Below are 18832 nucleotides of genomic sequence, written 5' to 3'. Positions count from 1 at the left end.
TATGCAGCCATAATTTATGATTGTTAAAGTAAGGTTGTTTATGGATAAGATAGAACAAACTCTCCAAATGCTTAGATAAGTCCGCATGAGCACGAGAAATTGCCAAAGGTAGAAAATGAAGAGGTTACCAAGTCCAGAGTTATTATTGATGCTATATGATTTTTCCAGGATCAGTGATGAAGAGTTTTGGGCTTTAGTAGCTGTATGGGTTTGTGTGAGGTGAAATTTTATGCGTTAATTTGGAACCCAGAGGTGTTGTGTACTCAGCAAAAGAGTAGACAGCAAAAGAGCCCCTGTTCTTCCTACACAAAGGAAAGATAAAAAGAAGTTCATTTGTCTTCCTTTGGGCTCTGGATGGTGAAATTCTGTTTTATTCTTCTTTGAGAAATTGTAGCTCTCGGTCCACTTTCACCTGGGCCTGGGTTCTCTCTTACCTTGTCTATCGGGTCTGAGAAGCCCCAGTGAAAAATATAAATAAAGTAAGTGATCCTTGGTTGGTTAGGGACTGGGGTGGCTGGAAGAATAGTTTATAAATATTCTCTAGAAAAGTACAACCTGAACTCAGGCCACAAACAGAAATTTTCTCTCAATGTAAATGTACGGTCCAGTATGTAAAGAATAGTTAAGTGAGAGTCAGGAGAATTTGCCAAGCTGAATATATCTTTCCCAGTGAAATTGTAAAGCTGAGAATACCAAACAAAGTCTAAAATGTGAAGACTTAAGAGATTGAATTAAAAGTGCAACTAAAGAAATGATACCATAATCTATAGGAAGTACTAGCAATAATTAGGTGGAAAAATTATTTAAAAAAAAAAAAGATGCCATCAAGCTGGGCATGGTAGTGAATGCCTGTAATCCCAGTACTTGGGAGGCTGAGACAAGAGGATTGCAGGTTTGCAGTCAGCCTCAGTAATTTAGGGAAACTCTCAGCAACTTAGTTTAAAAAATGAAAAGCTGGGCATGGTGGCGCATGCTTGTAATCCCAGTACTTGGGAGACAGAGACAGGAGGATTACCTAGCCACAGGTACTTAGTGAGGCTCTCAGCAATTTAGTGAGACCCTGTTTTTAAATAAAATATTAAAAAAATAGTTCTAAGAGTGTATCCCAGAGGAAGATTTTATCCCCAGCACCACAAAAAAGAAAAGAAAAGAAAAGAAAAAAGGCTAGAGGGTGTAGCTTAGAAGTAGAAAGCCCAAACTCTTACCACAGACCCTTGCTGAATTTTTAGCTGGTAGAAGAAGGATGCTGTAGTGATAAACTGAGATTTGGAGGTTATTTGTTACTGTAGCATATCATAGACTATCCTGACTGATACTGATACAGAGGTTTTTCAAGAAGACACATATAAAAATATTCACAGAAGGAGTTTGTTTTCCTTGTTTGTAATATTAAAAAATATAATCACAGGAAATTAGATAAATTTATCAGTTCAAATATCTGCAGTGGGATTTTAGAATCATAATAAGAAGAAATAAATAGGGCTATTTATATACACTTGAATATATAAAATATAATAAATGAAGCAAAGTACAGAATGATGAAAATAGTGAGACCCTGGATTGAGTAGAGTTTAATATTTTTTTCAGTCATGGTAAATTAGGGGCTTAGTGCTAGAGAAAGCACATCTTGGACAGTCCATGGGGGAGGCCAACTGTGTTTGTAACTATTTTTATACTTTGGAGATAGGTATGTGTGTGTTCATTATATTTTTACATTATTTGTATATCTAAAATTTCAAAAATATTTTTAATATCTTCATGTGATGTACATTTAATTGATGCATTCAATTTTAATTCATCTTATTAAAGAATATCTCAATATAATAATATTAAGTATGTATATTATAACTATATTAAGTATAGTTGGAAATATATTAATATTCAATGGACTGGTAGGTTTCTTTTTTTGTTGCTGTTGCTTTTTGGAATTGAGGATTGAACCTAGGGGCATTCTACTTCCAAGCTACATCCTTAGCCCTTTTAATTTTTTATTTTGACACAGGGTCTTGCTAAGTTTCTGAGGATGTTGCTCAATTTTTGAAACTAGCCTCAGACCTGCCATCTTCCTGTCCCAGTCTCCCAAATATTAGGATTACAGGTGTGTGCCACCATGCCAGATGGCTTCCTTCCTTTCCTCCCTCCCTCTCTTCCTTCTTTCCTTCCTTTAAAAGCAATTCTTTCTCTTCGAAAGATATTCTGATTGACATCATTCAAAAGTATATTTTGTCTTATTCCAACCTCCCTCTATCCGTTGTGCCTGGGTTGTGTCGAATGCTAAAACAAGATCAATGTATGTCACTCCATGACAGATCCTTCTAACTTCAAAAAACACACAGACGCTATTGCTCTCACAATACAAACATCAGATAGGAACTTCACGCAATTGTGAAAGGGACACACCAAAGTCGGTGTGAGTTGCTGGCAGTGGTGGCGTCTCAAAGAAGGACCGTTCTCCAGGGCAGCTCTGCCTGGCCCATTCGGAGCATCATTGCCACCGTTTCTATCTTCATATATTTTTGAGTCAAAACAAGAACCTTTGGAATTTTGAGGCCATTGTTAAGTCCACTTCCCATGACCAAGACTGCAATAACCCAGAGTTGTAATTATGGTTTCTTTTCTCCCCCTCCCTTCCCCTCCCCACAAAGCTCATTGCTTTGAAACAAGTGAAGAAGATATTGACTGCCAGATCTCAATATTCTGGAAGAAAGGCTTTGTAGCTCTCCAAGCCGCCATCAATGCTGCCATCATAGAAGTGAGTAAAAACTGTTCAGTGCAAATGATTATTCTATGCAAATATTAATCTCTATATATTATAATATATTCCATATATTCTCTCTCTCTCTCTCTCTCTCTACATATATATATATATATATATATATATATATATATATATATATATGTATGTATTTTTAGGGGGGCATTAGGGGTTAAACCAGAAGCATTCTACCTCTGAGATATGCCTCCAGTCCTTTTATTTTATTTTATTTTGTTTTATTTTATTTTATTTTATTTTATGTTCTTAAATAATGTCTTGCTAGGTTGCCAAGAGTCTTGCTAAGTTGCTGAGGTCGGCCTCGAACCTGTGACCTTCCTGTGTCAGTCTCCCATAGTAAGATCTTTGTTTAGGTCACGACGAATCACTCGGCGATGGAGGAACTGCTGTCGACTACGGGGATGTACATGAAGATCCAGCCCTTCGTTGTTCAAGGAGGAATTGCCACCGATTTTTTTGTTTTCTTCTGCATCATCTCCTTTTCCCCATTTGCGTACTATGCGGCCATCAACGTCACAAGAGAGAGGAAAAAGATGAAGGGTCTGATGACAATGATGGGCCTCCGTGATTCTGCCTTCTGGTGAGTCTCAAGTACCACAAACCTGTCAGCAGAAGCACTCAGGGAAAGTGGGCATCTTCAGTGCCTCTTAAAAAGAAATGAGCTGGTGCAGTGGCACTCACCTGTCATTCCAGTATTTGGGAGGCTGAGACAGGAGGATGGTAGGTAAAAAATAATGCTGGGGGTGTAGCTTGGAGGTAGAATGCCCCTGGGTTCAATCTCTAGTACCACAAAACAAACAAACAAGTAAATAAACAAATAGGGCTAGGGGTGTAAGCTCAGTGGTAGAATGCCCCTGGATTCAACCTCCAGTACCACCAGCATTGATTTTCTAACTGTTCCCTTTATCTCCGTGAATGGCATAAGCTGTCCTTGGTATAATGTTTTCCAGGCTGAGTCTGCGTGTTACTGTGGTTCTCCGAGAGAAGAAAGAACCTAGAGTTTAGGTTTGCTGGGGGATTGGGAAGCAGTGACAGTGGGAATGCCTTCTGTGGGGTGGGGGAGTGGACTATTCTGAGACAAAAGAAACAGGAAGTGGAGCTTAGTAATGTACTTCTATAATCCTAATGTTTGGGAGGCTGAGACAGGAGGATCACAGGTTCAAGCCAGTCATAGCAACTTAGCGAGACTCACAACAACTTGGCCAGACCCTGTTTAAAATAAAAAAAATAAAAATGGCTGGGGTTGTAGGGGAGAGAGAGAGAGAGAGAGAGAGAGAGAGAGAGAGAGAGAATATGAGATATAAAAGAATGGATTTTTTAGCAATCTATCTTAGTGAAGAATGAATGGAATTAAAAGCAAGTGTGTAGACTATTTGCTTTGTACATCCCGGAAAGTATTGAAACAGCTTCTGATAAGAGAAGTGATAGGGTTCCATCCAAGGAAGAATTTCTTATCTCCAAGGAAATTCATGACGCTTCTCATCACAGAGATGCTCCAGAGAGAAAGGAGTCCGGGATCCACCGAGGAGCTGCCGTGCAGTATAAGGCAGTGTCCTCCGTAGGTGGACCTCACGGGTCCTCACCATCGTTGAAAGCCTCCTGCCCAGAGGACTAAAGGGATAGAGAGTGCATACAGAGCTTTCCCAAGGTCCCAGGGCAAGAATGCTACAGATGAAACATTACAACCCAATCCAATCGGACTGCAAACCTAATTATTCCCTTTAGCCTGTGTGTGTGTGTGTGTGTGTGTGTGTGTGTGTGTGTGTGTGTGCGTGCGCGCACGCGTGTGCAATCCAATTTAGGATAAAGAATAGTCCCAGTTCCTAATGAATTATTTCCTCGAGTTTTACCTTCAGGTAAAACTTGCACATCCTAGAATCCCCAATATCTATCTGCTACATGAAAACATGAAAGAATGAATGAATGAATGAATGAATGAATCCATGAATCCATGAATGGGTGAATGAATGAGTGAATGAATGAACACTGCATTAGAGTAGATTGCAGCTTCTCCTTTTCAGGTGAGCATGGCACACTAACACAGCACTTTTTCTCCACACCAGGCTCTCCTGGGGTCTACTCTACGCTGGTTTTGTCTCCGTTGTGGCTTTTTTCTTGGCCCTAATTATCAAATCCATCAAGTTTTTCATTCTGACCAACTTCATGGTGGTCTTCACCCTCTTCCTCCTTTATGGATTGTCTATGGTGAGTTGATGCACGCAATGCCTCTTCCTCTTAGAGTCAAGGGTCAGTTTCTGATGAGGTTATTACTCTACAGACCTGTTTTCTATCTGCTCTCTTTGCACATAGACAAGTAGACTTGACTCTGTTGTTTTTCCTGAAGCCAATTTTGAGTACAATCCACAAAACACAGCTTTGTGTATTATATGCAAAATAGCAGTATCACTGTAATTCTGTAGTTACACTACTCAGAATGCTTAGGAAACCTGAACCGGCTGGACCTTCTCTCGTTTAGATAGCTTTGACTTTCCTGATGAGTGTCTTGGTGAAGAAGTCCTTCCTCACCGGGCTCGCTGTGTCCCTTCTCACTGTCTTCTGGGGGAGCCTGGGATTCACAGCGCTGTACAGGTACCTCCCTGTGTCCTTGGAGTGGATTTTAAGTTTGCTTAGTCCCTTCGCGTTCACACTTGGAATGGCCCAGGTAAGAAGCCATCTGATGTTTTATTAATAACACCTTCCCTCTCTGGAATTCAGTAGTTCATTGTCATTCTCATGGCTGAGATGGTAAGATTCAAAACCCTAGTGTCAACTTTTTGATTTGGCAATTAACTTTTTTGGTACTGGAGAGTGAACTCAGGGACATCCTACCTCCAAACTACACCCTTGACCCTTTTTTATTTTTTATTTGAAAATACGGTCTTGCTAAGTTGCTAAGGCTGGCCTCAAACCTGATTTTCTTCTATTTTAGCATCCCAAAGACTGGGATTATAAGGGTGTACCATCACACCCAGAAAGATGAAGTTTTAAAAGCTTTGAAAGTATTCGACCTAGAAAAATAAGCCATTTAGAGAGTGTTGAGAGTTGGACGATTCATGTGCAATTCTTTAGAGACCAGACAAAGTGTTTCATAAGCTATCAACCAAATATATATTTGCTGTTGCAAATACATATTGTTAACGTTCCCTGACCCCTTCCTAGCCCCTGGCAACCACCCTTTTACTGTACTTCTAGGAGATCAGCTTCTGTTCATATTTTGGTTTAGGAATTGAAAAGTACACTTGACTATCAAAAGCACAAAATAAAATGGCATGAACTTAAAAGTTAACACCTTAAAATATGTTAATTGATTAGTAAACTATGATTCTTTTTATAAAAATACTTTTTTGACTTTTAACAAACTCACCTTTCCTTCTCTCCATTTAAATGGTAACGCTAGTTCTTATATATCCAGTATTTAGTGCTTAACAAAAGGATTGTTAATTATAAAGCACTCCTTAACTCCCAACATTATTGAACAGCCCACTCTTCTCACTGGATCTCTCTCTCTCTTTCTTTTTTTTTCTTCCTTTTTTTCTTTCTTTCTTTTTTTTTTTTTTTTTTTTTTTTGGTGGTACTGAGGTTCCTGGAAGCCCTTCTACCTCCAGGCTACACTCCCACACTCCCAGACCTATTTTATATTTTTATTCGGAAACAGGGTCTCTTAAGCCAGCGGGACTGGCTTCGACCCTGCGCGATCCTCCTGTCTCCACCTCCCAAGCGCAGGGATTACAAGTGTGCGCCACCATGCCCGGCTCACTGGGTCTCTTTAAACACACCCTTAAAGTACTGTTTTTGCCCAGAGTGAGAATTCTTGTGTCTATGGCTGTCTTGAAGGAGCCCCACAACTTTCTACTGTGTCCTATTGGTAAAAGTCTACATTCAAGCTCAAATGCCCCCTTTGCCATGTTTCCTTGTTGCTTCGTAATGTTCCAGTTTCATTTACATTTTCTTTTTATTGTAGTCATAATTACACTGTGTAATAGTTGTTCACATACCCACGCCTTTCTATAGATTTGAGGACCATAAAGTAGGCCATGTCTTTATTTAACCTTTCTATTTCCAGAATGAAGTAATAGCTATTTTATGCCTACACTTATCCTAATTGTTTATAATGTACCATAAACCTAATTTCTTAATTTTTTTAATTCAGCTTTTACACTTGGACTATGATTTAAATTCTAATGCACTTCCTGATTCGTCAAATGGTTCATATCTAATCATAGCGACACATTTTATGTTGGTGTTTGACACGCTCCTCTATCTGGCACTGATGATGTACTTTGAAAAGACGTTGCCTAGTAAGTAGTAATGTGATCAAGACTAAGCATCACTTTAATAATGTTATTTTCTAAGAACGAATCTCCTATGCAATGTTTGTGTTTAAGAATCCTTTTGTGCACCATCAAGGAAATGAACAATGTCTTACCTCTTGGCTAAATTAGTCCATTTCGTTCTTGCTGTTTGACTGCTTAGAATTCAAGCCTAAATTGTGTGTATTGAGTCATTAATCTTTATTTGAACTTCACTCTTCTCTTGTCTTCAAAATATTGACTCACTTTTCTCTCCTTCCTTTTATTTGTATTTCTTATTTTGTTTTAATGGATGCATATGTATATATACTATGGGATGCAGTTTGATATTTGGATACATGCATACATGTATAATAATCCAAGTACAGACTTGGCATATCCATCACAGTATATACAGGTCACTTCTTTGTGCTGAGAGCATCTAAAATTCTACCTCATAGCAATTTTGAAACAGTCTGTAGAGTATTGTTAATTACAGTCACCCCTATGAGAACTTGTTTCTCCTATCTGCAACTCTGTACAGTTGACACATCTTCTTCTCTCCCCCCACCCTGCTTTCCTGAGATCTCCTAAGTTCTCTTCTGAGCTACTCCTGTGAGATGACCTTCTTTAGAGTCCACATGTGATAGATAATATGTGCTATTTGTCTTTTCAGGTTTGGCTTATTTTACTTAACACAATGTCCTCCAGGCTTCTCTTATATGCTTCATAGGAATATAAATTAGTAAGGCCATATGGAAAAAATAGAGAGTACGGAAGCTCCTTAAAAAAGTAAAATTAGAACTACTATAAGATCCAGTAGTCCCACTACTGAGCATATATACAAAGAAAATGACACTAGTATATCAAAGAGGACTGTGCTTCTTTATTTATTGCAGCACTATTAACAATAAGCACTTTCTAGGAACAACCTAAATGTTCTCTAATGAATGAATGGACAAAGAAAATGTAGTGTATATATACAGTGGATTATTATTCAGCCATGAAAAGCACGCGATTCTGTCACTGGGACAACAGGATTGAGCCTGGAGGACATTATCTCCCCTCTTTTTAATTTATTTTTAAATATACCTTCAAAGGTGCATTGTAACCATGCATCTTATTGAAGTTTAGTGTGATATAAATATGCATATATATAGTACTGGTACTTTTCCCCCAGATCTTATTCTGCTCCCTCCCCTCCCCATTCATAACATTGAAATTGGTATCAATATCTGTACAAGTCTACATAGAATTGTTTGAACTAATTCCTTCATCAAGTTTTCTTCCTCATTCCTCCTCCCTTCCAAAATTCCTTTATTTGAAGTCTGTTTTGTCTCTTGGCTTCTTTCTGTCTTTCATTTATGAGAAAAGACACATGACCCTCAGCATCTGTTGAGATGATTCTGTGATTTTTTTGTCCTAGTTCTATTTATGTGGTGAATGACACTTATTGATTTGTGTGTGTTGAACCAGCCTTGCATTCCTAGAATGAAACCAATTTGGTCATGGTGTACAATTTTCTCGATGTGGTTTTGAAATCAAATCACTAGTGTTTTGCTTAGATATTAATCATCTGCATTCATCAAGGATATTGGTCTGTGATTTTTCTTTTCTGGAGGCATCCTTGTTTGGTTTTGGTATTAAGGTGATACTGGCTTCATAGAATGACTTTGGAATAACTCCCTCTCTTTCTGGTTCATAATTTGAGAAGCATTGGGCTGAGTTATAATAAATAGGTCTTGTAAAATTCAGCTGGGAATCTGTCTGGACTTGGAATTTTCTTTTTTTCTTTTTTTCTTCTTTTTTTTTTTGGTGTAAAAAAATTACACTGGGGTTTCTGGAAGCCCTTCTACCTCTGGGCTACACTCCCAGACCTATTTTTACATTTTCATTTTTGGAAACAGGGTCTCCTAAGCCAGCGTGCGCGGCTGGCTTCGAACCTGCGCCATCCTCCTGTCTCCGCCTCCCAAGCGCGGGGATTACAAGCGTGCGCCACCACGCCCGGCTAGACCTGGAATTTTCTTTGATAGAAGGCTTTCTCCTCCTCTTTAGAATCAAAGAAAGGGCCTGTACCTTTCCTGCTCGATTTATTGAAAGTTTAATATAGAATGTCAAGAGCCCTTTATAAATGAAGCAAAAAATAAACACTTTGGAAGGAGAAAGATGGAAATACTGAGAGCAGAAGCACAGAGAGAGGTCCAGAAGCAGTGAACTGTTCACATTTTTTTTATAATCTCTTAAGAATGATACCAGTTTCTGGCTTTTAGAAAAATCTACACTAAATGCCACAATCTACAATTTTTTGGCCAATCCAATTATTATGCAGTTGAAATTACTTTAACTGATAAATTTTGTGGTTGTTTTATTTTTTCTAATAGAGATTAGTACTATTTGACAAGATAACAAAATTATTTTCACAGTTACAAATATTCTAAGCCTTTCTACCCCTTGCTAACATTGCCACTTTAAGAAACATACACACTTTTTTTTAATCTATTCTGTGTTTGTGGCTTTGATTTTATGACAAAATAGTCATGACATAGTTTGTGTTTACTCTGAAAAGTTTTTCTTTCTGGTGTTTAGACTGTAAGGTTTGGACCTCCTTGTTAGGTCAAGACATTTATTCTGGTGACCTTTGCAATGATTAATTCTTCCTTTATTCTTCTATTTTTTAAAAGATGCTAGTTACACTTTCTCCCACATCTGTTCTTCTCCAGTGGGTTTATTTCCAGTGTACCCACAAACAGATGGTGCTGTTTGCAATTGCTTAATGATACCTTGGCCAACTGTTTTTGCTAACCAATTTAAATTTTCTTTTAGTATACATTATATGACTTATTTCATTTTAAGTCCCTGTTTCAAACACATTCTAATCACGTCATTTTAAATGTTATTTTCTTTGTGTTTTCTCAAGTTATATCAACTATTATTTCACCTCTCTGCCTTGCTTCTTACGCAACATTTTATTGAAGTCATGAAGGTATTTTTCACATGCATTCTTTTTCTAGTTTTAGACACGTTTTATTTTGTTAGTATTACTAAGAAGTTTTTTTTAATAATTCAAAACAACCAAATTGTTCAATTTTCTTCCTAATTATTATTGATTTTCAAAGACTGAATTTAGGATCAGAGGTGACATTGTTCAAAATCCATTTGAAGGTAATAACTATGAATGACCAAAAGATTAGCTGGATAAAACGACAGAATTCTGTAGAAGATATAGGCACTAGCTAAAAACATACCTTTGCCAAGTACACAGAGGACTTTCAGTACACAAAACATGAATAAAGCTCGAAGCATGTAAAGTGGATGTAAGGTTTAAATCCACCAACCTCACGGCGGAAGTCAACTGCAAAACAGTAGAGCAGTTGATTCTCCAATTTCACTGTTTCCTAACATAGAAAACAAATGACAGTGAGGCACAAATATGCTGTGGGTAAAGTTCCTGCAGGATGTTTATTGTTATGAATTTGCTCCAGAGGAAATTCAGTGTCTGGTGATGAAACAAAAGTTCTAATTCGAATAAATTCCTTCTCCCATTCTCCCCTTTTTTGTAAATGTATTATTTATTTTTGCTAAGTCCCATTCCAGCTTCTCTTGGAATATTCATTTTATATATCCGGTATTCACTTCTCAATGTCTTCTCCCTATGCTAATGCAACAATACTTGATCTCCTGTACAGAATTCAGCAGGCCCAGCAGAGTTTGCAGTTTTACTCCAATATCTGAATCTCTCTGAATCTCTCTCTCTCCCTCTCCCTCTCCCTCTCCCTCTCCCTCTCCCTCTCCCTCTCCCTCTCCCTCTCCCTCTCCCTCTCCCTTTCTCCCTCTCTCTCTCTCTCTCTCTCTCTCTCGCTCTCTCTCGCTCTCTCTCTCTCTCTCTCGCTCTCTCGTTCTCTCTCTCTTTGGTATTGGAGATAGAACCCAGAGGCATTCTACCTCCAAGTTACACTCTCAGCCCTATTTTTTTATTCTTTATTTTGAAACCAGGTCCCACTGAGTTGCAGAGGGCCTCACTAAGTAGCTGAGGATGTCTGCAAACCATGATCCTGTCTCAGCCTCCCAAATGCTGGGATTACAAGTGTGCCCCACCACACTTGGCTTCTGTATTTCTTTGTTAAAAACCTATTTTTTTATGCTTTGCAAGTGTACATCACACTGAAGTTAGTTATGCTAAAAGCACACAGCTACGTATGATTTCCCTGCACATCCCACCCTGCGTACCCCTCCTCCCTGGCTTTCAGAACATTTATTGAAATTTCTGCTGAAAAGATTTTGTCAATTTCATTACTTCCTATAAGGAGCAATTATTACAATATAGATATTTTGGTGTTTTTTTTTCTTATGAAGCTTCAGATGTAAATATATATATATATATTCATTGGGGCTGAGTCATAGCTTGGTGGCAGAGAATATGCTTAGCATGCCCAGACACATGGGTTCAATACTCAGCACTGAAAACAAACAAAATAATAACAACAACAACAACAATGCAAATAAAACCATTACATTATACAGACCAGGGGTTCAGGCTTAGAGACACGGGGCTGTGTTACAAGGCTGCGTGATCATGACTTTCCTTCAAAGTGGTGATTGATCCAGTGGCCAAATGTCTCCTGTTTGTAGATGAATACGGACGCCAACATTCACCCTCGTTTTTCCTAAAGTCTTCATTTTGGTCACGAAAACGAGAAGCTGATTATATAGACCTTGAAGATGCTGTAGATCTCAACCCTTCCTCTAGTGACTGTTTTGAGCCAATGTCTCCAGAATTTCATGGGAAAGAAGCCATCAGGTAACGAGGGTGCGGAGGGAGATCAGGCCGAGGCTGGGAGCCGGTACTCAGAAGCTGAGGCAAGCAGAGCTCTCCTTGGGCTCTGTGGACCGTTCCACTTCACCTCACCCATGCTTGGCCATCCTGTCTACGTTAAGTAAAAATTTAGGTTTCACCCATGAAGATAATTCAGCAAAATTCTTGCCTGGATTCATTCCTTTCCTTCTTTCTTTCTTTCTTTCTTTCTTTCTTTCTTTCTTTCTTTCTTTCTTTCTTTCCTTCTTTCTTTCTTCCCTCCTTCCTTCCTTCCTTCCTTTCTCTTTCTCTCTTTCCTTCTTTCCCTTCTTCCTTCCTTCTTTCCTTTCTTCCTTCCTCCCTTCCTCTCTCCCTCCCTCTCTCCCTTCCTTTGTTCTTTCTTTTCATTTTTGGTACTGGGGATTAAAACCAAGAAACACAGTGGCATTCTATCTCTGAGCTACATCCCCAGTCCTACATTAATTTTGATTTTTGAAACAGTCTGGCTTATTTTCTGAGGCTAGCCTCCAACCTGCAGTCCTCCTGTCTCACCCTCCCAAGTCCTGGGGTTACAGGCATGAACTACCACACCTTGCTCCTCTCGTTTTTGTGATTGGCAGTATGTATCCACACTTTGGCCACCCTTCATTTCTGAGATATCTCTCTATCTATCTATCTATCTATCTATCTATATATATATATTCAAATTTGTAACTTCTCTTTCCTTTTTTATTTATTGCTTCTTAAAACTAAAGAGCAGGGAATGGGAAGTGAGACAGGCATAAAGGAAATACAGAAGATGCGCCCGTTGGAGCCAGGGACATCTTCATTCTTGGTGACAACAAACGCCCCTTTTGTCTGGAGGCAGCAATTTTTCTTTCAAATAAGAAAATAGGAAGAGAGTCCTCAAGGTCGGACTCTTCAGCTCTTCCTTCTCTGTGACCCACGCAAGTTGGTCCTCTGCAAATAGTCTCAGATGACTGCAGCTGAGTGAGAGTCCAGATCCCTTTCATTTTCTTCATTTTAGCCATCCCATATTTATCTCCCCTATTTATATTTGTCCCACAACCTTAGCTAAGTTTCACCCGCAGCAGAGCAGCCTAGAGCAAATCCGTGGTTTTACTTGACCTGTTGGAATGTTTCCTGTTGGTTCTCTTCAGTCTCCTTGGCGCTTCACTCAATTATAAACATGAATAGCCAGGCGTGGTGGCGCACGCTGGTAATCCCAGTACTTGGGAGGCTGAGACAGGAGGATTGACGGTTTCAGGCCAGCCTTGGCAATTTAGGAAGAAACTCCACAACTTAGTGAGACTCTGTTTCAAAATAAAAAATAGAATAGGGCTGGGGATCTAGCTCGGGTAGAATGTCTCTGGGTTCAACCCCCAGGACCACAAACAGAACAAAAAAAAAAAAAACAAAAAAAAAAACAGAAACTACTCAGGTGATACTCGTGCGCAGCAAGGCTGGAAAACAGTATTCTAGAAGGTTCTGTGACACCACCACAGCTGCCTGAGAGTGAAGTCCCAGCTCTCCTTGTACCCTGAAGAGAAGACTCGTCCAATCTTAGTGACCTAATTCGAGTTATAAACTAATTAAAACTGTCAAATGAGTAGTAGCTTTTCTTCTTTTCCAGAATCAGAAATGTTACAAAAGAATATAAAGGGAAGCCTGATAAAGTAGAAGCTTTGAAAGGTAAAAAGTATTATTAATATATTGATTGATTTTATTATTTAAATTCACTTTGCTTTGGATTATCAATTAGTGATGGTATCTGAGATTTAAAAAATGATTTCGGCCACATGATAAATTTCCCCTCCCAACCCATTTCTTCTACTTCATAAAAGTTTTAAAAATGAGTGTTATAGAATTACATGTATTCAAAGTCTATATGGAGGTATCCTAAGCATATTCTGGGTGTTTTATTTTTGTTTTCAAATCCAATTTTTCTTCTGTAATCCTAAAGGTACTGGTAGATTCTAGGTGTTTTCTTTTTCTGCAAAAATAATAAATAAATAAATAAATCACTCCAGAAGAGTTTTAGCCATGTGGCTGTTTATTGTTGATCTATTCTTACATTGAATAAGCACTATCATCCATTTAAAATGTGCTAGGCAATGTCAATGAACCTGAGAGACTCATGTATGTTTCCTTCATTTAAACCAAGTGACTAAAAAAAAATTCTAGAAGAGACATTTTGAAAAATGTTTTGAAGTATTAGTTTTATTTTGAATTCAACACAATATATACATACTCAGAAAAATATGACTCTTTAAAGAAATAGAAGATTGGCTCCATAATATAATTTTATTTGTGTTTTTTATTGTTTTCTTTCCTCCTATCTTTTTTTTCTTCTTCATCTTATCCCTTTTTCTTTTCTTTTTTCCCCTCCTAGATCTGGTATTTGACATATACGAAGGCCAAATCACTGCAATACTTGGTCACAGTGGAGCCGGAAAATCAACACTGTTAAATATTCTTAGTGGGTTATCTATTCCTACCAAAGGTAAGGATTCTCTTTTTCCAAAGTCAATTTGACGAATATATCAGCAGCCAATATAAAATCCTTCTGATTCTTTACTACAAAGATAGATACCAATGAAAGATGGAAGGTTATTTATAGTATTATTCTATAAAAAGTACATATTATATTTAATCTGAATAAGTAGAATGCGGATATTTCATGATAACTATTTTCATGGCTATGAGCTACCATTTGGCATTCCAGTCTGCATCTGTCAGCTTTTGCTGCACGACAAGCACTCCCAAATTTAGTGGCTTGCAATAAAGTTGTTTTGTTGTTTTCTCGTGATTCTGCAGGTTACCTGGGCAGTTTTTATTTTCTGGGCTAAAGTGAATGGGGCTGGGTAATTTAACATGGCCCCACTCACAGAAGGTTTTGTTAGGAAGACCATGCTTCTATTTCTACATTAACTCTCATTTCCCAGGAGGCTAGCCTGAAATTCCACACCCAGTATTCTCCATGATCCCAGCCCAGCAGTAAAAGGGGATAGGTCACACAGCAAGTCAATTCTTCATCAGCCCCTATTTGTATCACACTTGCTAGGACCCCATTGGGAATCTCACCAAACCTAAATGAGAGGGGCGCACAGAGAGAATGACATGTCAGGGGAAAACTGCAGATGGGAACTTCTTTTCTCAACTCACTTTACTAATAAAATGGAATTTCATAATGCCTGAATTGCATAAACCTTGACAAAAATTTTATATATCTAAAATTTGACATATATGTTGATAATGGTTTTTCATTTAGAAATGAATTTGTTTTACTCATTATCCTGATACTAATATTTATTCTGTGTGATAGGTTCTGTTGCCATGTATAATAATAAATTTTCAGAAATGGACAGCCTGGACAATATTATCAAGATCACTGGAATCTGTCCTCAATCTAATGTACAATTTGACTTCCTCACTGTGAGAGAAAACCTCAGACTATTTGCAAAATTAAGAGGGATCCTGCCAGGAGACGTGGACAGAGAGGTATATAAATGAGTTAGAACTAATACACCGGTCAAAGTATGATTGTTGAGTACTATTTGCACTGAGTTTTTCTTTCGTTAAATTATCTGTGTGTAAATCCTTGTGTAAGTGTTGGATAGGAAGATCTAATTTAAACAAGCATGTCAAATAGGAAAATGCAAGTTATTTACACCTAATTTACAATGTAACAAGCACATCCTTAAATTAAAGTGTAAAAACAACAACCCTATGAGGCAGGTATTATCTCCATTTTATGCATGTGAAAACTGGGGTTTGAGAGAACAAGTAATTGACCAAGATTATGCAGTAAATTAAGACGGATTGAAAACAGGGAGTTTGGCTCCAGCATCCATGTTTTTAACCATCATACTTTACATTTTTGTATTTATTATAAGGTTAAAAAAAAAGAAAAAAAGAAATCTTGGTGTAGGACATAAATGTTGTCCTTCGTTTAGGTACAAGGAGTTTTATTGGCATTGGAAATGAAGGATATTCAGGACATTCTGGCTCAGAATCTCAGCGGTGGACAGAAAAGAAAGCTAACCTTTGGGATTGCCATGTTAGGAGATCCTCGGGTAAGTGCGCAGCCAAATTCACATTTGAGACAGCGAAACTGAATAATAGCGGAAGCCTTATAATTGCAAAGGACAGGTATGACAAAATATTTATAAAAAAACATTCAGTATAAGAGCAAAATCCTAACCATGATTCCCTCTAAAATATAAATAAGGACTGGAGATAGAGTCAATATTGGGACATGTGCCTGGCATGTAGAAGATCTTAGTTCTGGTCTCCAGAACTGCAAAAAATAATATGTCATGTAATATAGTTTTATATAATATGCTTTTGATCCTATTTTCTGGAAGAACTTCGCCTCGAAAGAAACTACTGAATGTGCCTCCCTCCTCTGTAGATTTTTCTGTTGGATGAACCGACAGCTGGGTTGGATCCCTTTTCAAGACACTGCATCTGGAACCTTTTGAAAGAACGAAGGGCAGATCGTGTGATTGTCTTCAGTACGCAATTCATGGATGAGGCCGACATTCTGGCTGGTAATTCGTTACTGGTTTCCACTAAATATCCTCTTGAGAACTTTAAGAGATTCGAGAAATGTGGATTGGTATTCTGAGCATCTGTATTCACTTACTGTGAAGTAACAAAGCCTATATTCTAAGAGATTTTTTTAAAGCAAAATGGAGGTAACTTAACTTGAAATATTCAAATTATTTCAGTGTGTAGTCAATTAAAATATGCAGTGCAATGGTTCTCTATAACAGAAGGTGTATCCACATGGTTTAACCTTTCTGCTAAGTAGGAACCTACAGTGCACACATTAGATTAAGATACATCTGTCTCCTTGAGTCCTTTTTAAGCTCTGTCTTTGAAATTATAGAAATGGCTGGATTTAAATCAAATCACACAGAGGAGTACCTGACTTTTCTCAAAAATGGACAGCTTCTTAATGGATTTTTCTCTTTGACTCTTCCTTTTCAGATAGGAAAGTGTTTCTCTCCAAAGGGAGGCTGAAGTGTGCAGGCTCCTCCCTGTTTCTGAAGAAAAAATGGGGTATTGGATATCATTTAAGGTAGGAGGTAGAGGAGAGATAGGCATTGGGCTAGCGTGGGGCATGACGTTTAAAGTTTCATAACAACACACAAGAAACCCTTTTATTACCATCCAGAAGTGATTACTCATGCATCCGCACATATTTGTGTTGAGATAGAGATATAGCTCGTAGGCATATATGAAGGATTTTGATTTTCAGAGTTTACAAATTAAGAATCTAAAACAGCAGCAAAAAAGCTGGCTGCGGGGGCACATACCTGTAATCCTAGAAAGGATGAAATAGGAAGGTTGCAGATTCAAGGCCAGTATGCAGTGACTTAATGAAAGCCTGTTTCAAAATATAATAATTAGTAATAATAATAATAATAATAATAATAATAAAAAATAGGGCTGAGATTGTAGCTCAGAGGTAGAATGCCCTTAACTTCAATCCTTAGCAGCAGGCATTAAAAAAAATAAAAACAATAAGAGCTTGGGTGTGGTGGGACACACTTGTAATCCTAGTACTGGAGAGGTTGAGACAGAGGATTGCAAATTTGCAGCCAGCCTCAGCTACTTAGTGAGGCCCTCCATAACTTAGTGAGGCCTTGCTTCAATATAAAGAATAAAAACCAGAGCTGGGTGTGTAGGTCGGAGGTTGAATGCCCCTGGGTTTAATCCTCAGTTTTACACACACACACACACACACACACACACACACACACACATAATAATAATAATAATAATAATAATAATAATAATAATAATAGTTTAGGTAAATGTGATAGAAAATGTACCTACAATGTGTTACTTGTTAAGGGATACATATATTAAGGGACATTTTTCAACTGAAACATTCATATTTTACACCCTAATCTCTCACACCAGGATGTTAATATAATTTCCTAAGTAGCCTAGTGGCTACTACTCTCTCAGCTCTTCCTCTTTTATTTATTATTATTATTATTATTATTATTATTATTATTATTATTTTGGATAGTAGCATATTTGACTTATTTATAAAATAATTCAGAGATATTATACTTAACATTCTTTAATTTTTTTTTGGTGGGTCTAGGGATGGAACCCAGAGGCATTTGACCTCTGAGCTACACCCCCTGCCCTATTTTTTATTCTTTATTTTGAAACAGGGTCTCACTGAGTTGCAGAGGGTCTCAGTAAGTAGCTGAGGCTGGCCGCGAACCGCGATCCTCCAGGTCTCAGCCTCCCGAATGCTGGGATGACAAGCGTGCGCCACCACGCCCGGCAACATTCTTTAATTTAAATTGTCTGCTTTCAACATGAGAAATGTTACTTTTACTTTACACATGAAAATATAGCCTTTCTTTATGTCTTAGTCCATTTTGTGTTTCTTGGACTGCCTAGTTTACAAAGAACAAAGATGTTTTTCTTAAAGTTTTGGAGACTTTAAGTTTAAGGAATCATAGTTTGGCAGCACCTTCTTCTCACGTCACTCCATGGCCAAAGGAAGAAGGACAAGAAAGAGCGTGTGGGGCAGGGGAACCTCATTCATCTCTCTGTAGCCCAGGGCCATTTCCATTTTTTTTTTTTGCAATACTGGGGTCCATGGAACCCAGGGGCATTCTTCCTCTGAGCTACACCCCTAGCCCTCTTTTTTAGTCTTTTATTTTTTGAAACAGGGTCTCACTGAGTTGCAAAGGGCCTCACTAAGTAGTAGCTGAGGCTTCCTCGAACCAGCCTCCTCTCTTGTCTCAGCTTCCCACATGCTGGGTAAGATTACAAGCATACACCACCATGCCTGGCACTTGATAATGTTATTAATTAATTCGTGATAATCATAACTCCCATACCATAAACCCTCGCCCAAGTCAACACTCTCTAGTTCACATGAAATATTCATGATTCATATGCACGTCCTACCGTAGTCTACATTTCCTGAGGTTACTGAGT

The 18832-nt window shown here is 38.2% G+C and overlaps 1 protein-coding gene across 1 annotated transcript in view; it reads left to right on the top strand.

The window, feature by feature from the left end:
• The window catches only part of LOC308275761 (ABC-type organic anion transporter ABCA8-like), a gene marked incomplete at both ends in the record, with an annotated part of 54489 nt that overhangs the window by 4535 nt on the left and 31122 nt on the right, over positions 1-18832 (top strand). The window contains 11 exons of the mRNA XM_080714114.1: positions 2646-2752; positions 3127-3353; positions 4837-4978; positions 5250-5435; positions 6924-7071; positions 11692-11860; positions 13488-13546; positions 14247-14357; positions 15180-15355; positions 16269-16407; positions 16850-16940. Of these exons, the coding sequence (XP_080570240.1) occupies positions 2646-2752; positions 3127-3353; positions 4837-4978; positions 5250-5435; positions 6924-7071; positions 11692-11860; positions 13488-13546; positions 14247-14357; positions 15180-15355; positions 16269-16407; positions 16850-16940 (1555 nt within the window). The remainder of the gene's footprint in view (positions 1-2645; positions 2753-3126; positions 3354-4836; positions 4979-5249; positions 5436-6923; positions 7072-11691; positions 11861-13487; positions 13547-14246; positions 14358-15179; positions 15356-16268; positions 16408-16849; positions 16941-18832) is intronic.

The sequence above is a fragment of the Muscardinus avellanarius genome (assembly GCF_963383645.1).
Source record: "Muscardinus avellanarius genome assembly, chromosome: 16".
Lineage (NCBI taxonomy): Eukaryota > Metazoa > Chordata > Mammalia > Rodentia > Gliridae > Muscardinus > Muscardinus avellanarius.
This window is presented reverse-complemented; position numbering and strand designations above follow the sequence as displayed.